This window comes from Phalaenopsis equestris, unplaced genomic scaffold, assembly GCF_001263595.1.
Source record: "Phalaenopsis equestris unplaced genomic scaffold, ASM126359v1 Scaffold000426, whole genome shotgun sequence".
NCBI lineage: Eukaryota > Viridiplantae > Streptophyta > Magnoliopsida > Asparagales > Orchidaceae > Phalaenopsis > Phalaenopsis equestris.
Genome location: NW_018164867.1, coordinates 27,556 through 35,287, shown reverse-complemented (window position 1 = coordinate 35,287; position 7,732 = coordinate 27,556). Strand labels below are relative to the sequence as shown.

Here is a 7,732-nt window from a genome sequence, read left to right as displayed (position 1 = left end):
TGGCATGAACAAGTAGTGACAAGGAGAGAGAATAGCGTAAGCAAGAGGAGAGCCCGAACAAGCATGACTGAGCCATTGTAATTAATTTTTTTAAATGGATGGTTAGAAAATTGAATCTAAAAGGGGTATAGATGATTTCATGAACATATGGGGAAGGATTTCTACATAGAAAGTACTAAATAATTCATGATCATTTTGTTTAATAAGGGAATATAAATTTGAGGAACTCTAGGACATCATTGATAATAATCATGTGTTTTAATTAGTTTTTTTAGTAATTTAATGTTTGTTATTCAATGTACTGGATGATGACTGAGCTAGATGCATTGGAATCTAGGGTTTATGGAGCACCATTGTTTGAGCATAAAAAATCAATGTAGTGAAAGATATATTGGATTTCACATGGTCTCTATAAAGTATGTGACTTTTTACTGGTTAAGGGATAAACCTGCTCTCTCATTTGGAGGTTATTCCTTAATATTTGATTATATACTATATTTTTTTACAAAATATTACAAAATATGCTTTAACTATTCATAGTATTTCATCCCTTCGTTTTGATATGATATTATAGTTAGCTTTGTCTTGTTAAACCTATGTACATTATCTTGATTGTTGAGAAATAACTATACGACATGCAAATCATGAATTGTATTGATATATAGAAGATATTAGTCATAATATTATAAAGTTTCCATTACAAAACATTTACTATAATATAAAATTTATATAATGTATGCTTTTGTGAAGTATGTTCTATCACTAAAAGCCTCTAAGCTAGACTAGTTGGACATGTGAGTCCACACAGTGATGAATCATTTGAGAATTATTAGATTTACATGGGTTAGTAAAAATCTTCCAGTTCAGGGTATCTTAATAGGTCTACTACGAATAAGAATAAATAAATATAAAATTATTACGATACTGAAGTTATTTATAGATGTAATATATAATATTCATGCAAATGAGTGGTTTAATAATTAAATGTAATGATCATCAATTCGTGTATGATTTTTTTATGAACTATAACGCATAACAAGAACCATTAAATGATTCCATATTTAAAAATAATATATTTTAGTTTCTATAATTATTATAAAACAATATTTATTTTTATTTCTGCAACTTTCGTTAATCATATTTATGCCATGCACTTTACCATTTATAATTTAATCAATAAGTTTCACCTATTGCATTTATTGTTTTTAAACTCAAATCTATTGTTTTAGTATTGTTAAAGTATTAGTTGTATATCATCTAAAAGAAACTTTCGAAACTTGTGCTTTAGATATATCATAGAATTTGAACAAGGGTAGAAATCATTTAATTGATTTAATAAAGATTAATTCCTTGAATAAGTTATTGTTATACTTAAGCTCCATTTACATTTTGGATAGAAATATAAATAGGTTCTGATGGATTTAGATGCTCTAGTGATTTTATAGATGGATAAATATTATTGAAATTATATTATTATTTATTGGGATTTTTCTATATGTTTCAACTCACCCCATCCTGTCGATTTTCAATAATTCTCATTCATACTGGGTCTTTCGCCCTCCTCCCTCAAATTCTTGTCTACCCCACCCTATCTCACCCTCTTCTCTCACCTTCCATCTTTCTCTCCTTCACTCACTTTCTCATCTCTTGTCCTAAGTATAACCCTACTATAATTGAAAACTAATTCTCCACAAATCTCAATATGATGATCACTAATTCATTGTACATATCTTGATTAATTTCAAAATGAATGTAACATAATTACTCTTTACGATCCCCAAATCAATTTTTGTGGTACCTATTAATTTGCCTTTTGAGATCAATAAAAACCTCAAACGGCCTTTTTATAGTTCCCTATAGCTTTTCACAAATAATCCTAACACAAAATTATCTCCATAATAGGCCTTTTAGTAACATAACTCAATTAATTTTTCTTTCATTGCACTTTATTATAATTCCATCATCTAAATCATAAGTTTAATTTCTTGACAATTATGACAATCCAAACAAGCACCTTTTGTAATAGGCCTTTTAGTAACATAACTCAATTAATTTTCCTTTCATTGCACTTTATTATAGTTCCATCATCTAAACCATAAGTTTAATTTCTTGACAATTATGATAATCCAAACAAGCACCTTTTCCTTTAAGTACTACAATGAATATTTTTTCAATCATTTGAAATCATTTCTTAGGCCTAAAGCTATAATAAGACCCAAAAAATAAATCTTCTTTACTTGGAATCATTTCCTCTTAAACCAAAATACTGAAGAATTCACCTTCTTACAGGAAGCCAAAAAGAGAAATTTTAGAGTCTATTTGGGGCAGATGTAGCTTATTGAATAATCTGCTGATAAGCTCATTAAAAATAATCTGCTGATAACCTAGATGCTGATAAACTAGGTGCGGTGACTATTACAAATTTTTATTTTTTTGGAAAAGTCAGACCATTGTCAATAAGCTCCCAACGTGCGGTGTGAAAACGTTGTTTTTTGCGTTTTGAAAACGCATAAGCTGCCAAAACGCAGTTTACCCAAACAGATCAGGTACATTTTCAAAACGTCACCGCACCAAATAAGCTGCCCCAAACGGGCCCTTAATTTGTACCCAATTACAACAAAAAGCAAAAACTACATAAGACTCAAATCTAAATACTACCATTCCATCCAAACATCCTTCAAATTACAAAATCGCCACATCATCTCATTCAATACAAAAACTAATCATGGTTGGATTAATCACACCATCAAGACATGAAATGTGTGCATCTATCCGTACACGAATGGAATACATCCACTTGTTCTCAACCACGATGCCATCACATCACTTCCATGTGGCTATAAGCCATCAAAAATTTGACACGATAGGGTCTAACACCAGTTCCTTCCACCTTAAAAAACTACTAGTGGAAATAAAAAATTGACACAACAAGTCTAAAACCAATACCTTCCACCTTAGGAAACTGCCAGAGGCAAAACCTCCCCCCCAACAAAACCAAATTTAAGAATTGCAAAAGCATTCATTACATTTTTCAGTAATCTCTGTTAGGCTCTTATATAATACCATAATCGTAACCCTTCTTATTTATTTAATTCTCTTCACTTAATAATTTCCCTCTTAAAATAGACTCGTTTTCTAAAATATGTTTTCCATTTAGAAGCAGTAAAATGACCACTACCAACAGATTTAAATGCAATAAACTATACAAAACAACTAAGTTTAAAATAATAAATATAACTTCAATAAAAACGCTTCTTAAATTTTAGTTCGATAAACATACAAAGAAAGGAAGATCCCCTATGCCAAAGATGTTGTCCCCTGACTTATCACGCCAACTGGAAATAGATGATTTTGGAGTATGGTACAGAACCTGCAGGTGAACTACAAAAAGTTTAAATAAGAGGAACTCTATTTTACAAAAGTGACTGCAAATAAAAATAGTGAATTATGAGTATAATATTCATATCTCTACAATATATACAAAAATACAGCCCACCTGACTTTCTATATGTATGTTTGCTACTGGTGCTAAGGCCTCCACAATTGGAGCCAACATAACCTCATCTATCTTCTGAAATTCCCTGGAAATCGAAAGAGCGGTAAGATTCAGCAAATGGGAAAGTGTAGGGTAGTTACATGTATTAGCAGTGCACTTCAAGAATTGCATATTTCTAGTACAGTATGAAAAGCATAATCAGTTAAGATGTAAAGGAATAAAAATTACAAGTTAGCATCATAGTTCCAGTGGCTCACAGGCTTACCAACAAAATAAATTCTCAAAATAACTTCTAGTAGTTACAGTAAATTTATGTTATATAAATTTCAAGTATAATATAATACTTACAATATACTAAACGTTAACCTCCTTCCCCTCTTTTCTTATAATCTAAATTAGAAATTTATAGAAATTATTAGTTATCATTATTTTTTTATTTAGGCTTTATTTTAATGAGCTTCAAGAAGAATTATGCTATGAGATTTAATATTATTAGGTTTACTCCATGATAATCATAACTAATTCATATTAACTTTTCGGAAATAATTCTGAATAAAATGGACCTTATTGGGAATCAAATTTTTAATGCTTATGTGCGTCAATGTAATTGATTTCGAATTTTCAATGCATAGGATCTTTGAGTTTACTATTAACTAGGTGTGACTAGTTGGATCTTAGTTAAACTTGGACTTCCGTATCATTCATGGTGCTTTATATATATATATTAAAGAAAATCGGTATTTGGCAGAGGCCCAAATATTGATTTCCCATGAGTTTTTTGGCCCCATGATGAGAGCTTGTGCTATGTGCCTAAAATTCCATAGCTAAGCTTGCGGCAGGCGCGCGCGCGCGCACCCCTTTATGCTTGTAAAAAAATTTTAAGGTATTCGTATGTTGCAAGTCAAGCCTTCATATTTAGTCATTCCTATACGTAAAGTGTATGTCTTAGATAATATTCACAATGAGATATCATACTTGCAAATAACCATGGCTTGATCTATTGCTTAATAAAGTCTGAAATGTAGAAATGGTCTCTATGATAGTAAGATTTATTTTTACACAGTAACTCTATTGAATACAATCAATTTTATTCATAAGAAGACATATCTTATCATGAAGCTAACTCTAGCTATACCGATTATAAAATGTCTATTATATACTTTCTTATTACAAAAATAAAATATGTGCCTATACATTTGTAGTTAATGTATAGATTGGTAAAAACCTTTTGAGTATTGTCTAGTCGGGTTGATGGGTCCATAAAGTGAAGACTTTTTTGAGCATCAATAAATTTTCATGAAATGATGCATACTTTCTCAACTACAAGGTATCTTAGAGAACTAACTAATAAATATATAAATATATACGAAGATGATATGATAAAGGACTAGTTGTCATTTTTGCATACGCACGAATATGCCTGATGTATTTGACATACGTATGAAAGCATAGAAGTATATTGCTTGCAATTTTTCATATAAATGATCATAATCATCACCATACTATAGATCACCTGAAGAAATATGGCAATTATTCTATTACAACAAGTAGCATTGTCCTAACTTAACGACTTTAAGATATTTATTGCAGAGTGCATGCCCCGTACATTGTTGTTTATGCTCATAAATTAGAGTAACTTATACGGTTTAAAATTTCAAACTCACGGGTTGTAAATTTTTTCTTGTAATAGATTATGCCAAGTTGCTTGATGGATCATCACTAGAATAACAAACATTTCAACAGCAGTTATTGTATTCAATATTTTATTTTATATTTGGGTAATCTTTGCATATGTAATTGTTTCTACCATTACTTTTTCATGTTTTGTTAGTCTTCTCAAGCTCTTGTTATAGCTTGATTGATACAATACTATTAGTTGGTTTCCCTATGCTTACTTTTACATGTTACACTTACGATTACATTTATATAAAACTTTTTTTTTACTCAAGTACAAACCAAATTTAATTAATATTGACATTTAAAATTTATCCCAAAAATTGGAATTAAACACTTCATCATATCCTATATTATCGTACTGCCTACTTGATTCTAAATGTTTAATAGATATAATGTTCCAACGTCATCATGTTTTCCAATAGAAAAATACGGGTCATGAGTTACAATTAGTTATTGAGTTTGAGAGCCTACTAGAATTAAATTAGAATTCTTCTTAGGGAGAGAAAGTTAGATTTTTTTCATTTAGTTTAAAATTCAAGACCACAACAACAAGTCTTTATCCCACTAAGTGAGATCGGCGGCATGAATCCCTTTTCTCCATTGTGACCTATCAGCTGTCATATTTTCATTTAATTCTAATAAATTAAGATCATTTTTTATACAACATCACCAAATCTCTTTAGGTATGCCTCTACCATTGTTAACGTAAGTCGAATCCAAAACATCAACTTTCGTAACCAAATCATCATATGGTCGACGTTTAATATTACCAAACCACCTAAGACGGCACACTCTAATCTTGTCTGTCACTGGAGCTACACCAACCCTTTCACAAATATATTCATTTCGCATTTTGTCTCTTCACAACGATGAAAATGAAATCTCTGGAAAGGCCAAAGTTTCTGCTCATAGCCATTAGCAAGTTACAGAGTAAGGAGGTGTTTGGTAGCATACTTTTAATAAGATTTATGGTTTTATTTAATGCAAAAAAGTTAAAACTTAAATTCTCCACTTTGTTAAATCCAATTTTCTCTTTGTTCCATCACTTTTTTCGTAAATCCGGATTTACTAAATCTGACTACTAGCTGGATTTAAGGGATTTAGCTAACGGACAAAAACACTCACACGACTCTCGTTGTCCCTTCCCAGGTTGCACAGTGCCTCGAAGGAAGAATTCAACGTGATCACCTTGTTGTCCGATGTCAACTTCAAACAGACTGTTCTTCAAGGTGACTGAGCGCGCAAATCTAAGCTGCAATAGAAGACTTCTTCATTCTCTCAATTTATTTAGGGCTCAATAACAACATAGATGATCTATCCACTGAAGACAAAGAGGGAGGACGAGAAAGAAGTCAATCGTCCTCCCCTTCAGTCACGTCCAGACCAGTAGCGAAACAAAGAATGGAGCTTAAGTGGATTTGACGTGATCACCTCATTGTCTGTCCTCGACTTTATCAGAGCGGTCTCACCACGAGAAGTAAAAGAATGAAAGATACAAAGGAGAAGCCAATGGGATGAAAGAAACGCATACGAGAGCTCTGCATAGAGAGTTTCCGATAGAGAATAAAGGCATTAGAGACAGAGTCAAGGAGAGTAAAAAAAAAGTTTTGAGTAAAAAGATGATTATACAGTGGACAAAGAATTCCTCAGCGGTTAAATCATAAAAAACAAGCCAAATAGTTTAACCAGATTTACTTGAATTTAATATTAACTTAATCAAACACTATTCTGGATTTAACAACATTGGACTTGATAAATACGAATTTACTGTATTTACTAAATCATATTTAATCATACACGAAATTTCAAGATAAGGACCAACAACATTATAACGTGATAGATCAAAAAAGCTTGATAGTCTTTAAAAATGAGAGAACTTAGATGATCAGGAAAAAAGGAAAAGTGGCACAAAAAATTAAAAACAATAATCAATCACAAACTGCATGCACACTTGAAAGGTAAATTAATAGGCCACAATAAAAGCTTTAAAAGAAATCAAACATACCAGCCATAAACCCAATCATTAGGGTTAGCATTCAAAAGACTAAAAGATAGCACGACACTGCCATCCAATCCAACTGGCACAAACTCTCCCTTCCTCTGCTCCACTAACTCCTCCCGTCCTCCATTCACAAAATACTTCAAAAAAATGTTTGTAATCAACAAGCTCGCATCATTCTCCTCAACGTTGCCCACAATCCAAGCATGTCGATACTTTCCCACCACAATCCGGACCCCCTCCTGCAGATCGCTCACCCCCACGAACACAGTGTAAATCTTCCCACCGCCTAAACCCATGCATCGCCCACCTTTTCCAAGAGCTTCATCAAGCATTTCATCGACAGCCTCATCCTTGTTCCTCAACCCCAGTGAGTCAACTTCCCCACAACGCCAAAAGCACGGATCCCCCTTGCGGCTGCCACTACGCTTGCAGCCACCTTTTCCTGAATCAACCGTCACTGAGACAGCATAATTTCTCCCACAGCTTCCGCAAGTGGGGACATTCTCAATTCTTTTACCTACCTCTTCGGAGATGAGACCGGCTAGCCGCTCGACGCT

At 32.5% G+C, this 7,732-nt stretch overlaps 1 protein-coding gene across 1 annotated transcript in view; it reads right to left on the bottom strand.

The window, feature by feature from the left end:
• Positions 1 to 7,732, bottom strand: part of LOC110027358 — a gene marked incomplete at its 5' end in the record, with an annotated part of 55,652 nt that overhangs the window by 45,215 nt on the left and 2,705 nt on the right. Inside the window, 3 exons of the mRNA XM_020728750.1 lie at positions 3,281 to 3,370; positions 3,497 to 3,581; positions 7,179 to 7,730. Coding sequence (XP_020584409.1) covers positions 3,281 to 3,370; positions 3,497 to 3,581; positions 7,179 to 7,730 — 727 coding nt within the window. The remainder of the gene's footprint in view (positions 1 to 3,280; positions 3,371 to 3,496; positions 3,582 to 7,178; positions 7,731 to 7,732) is intronic.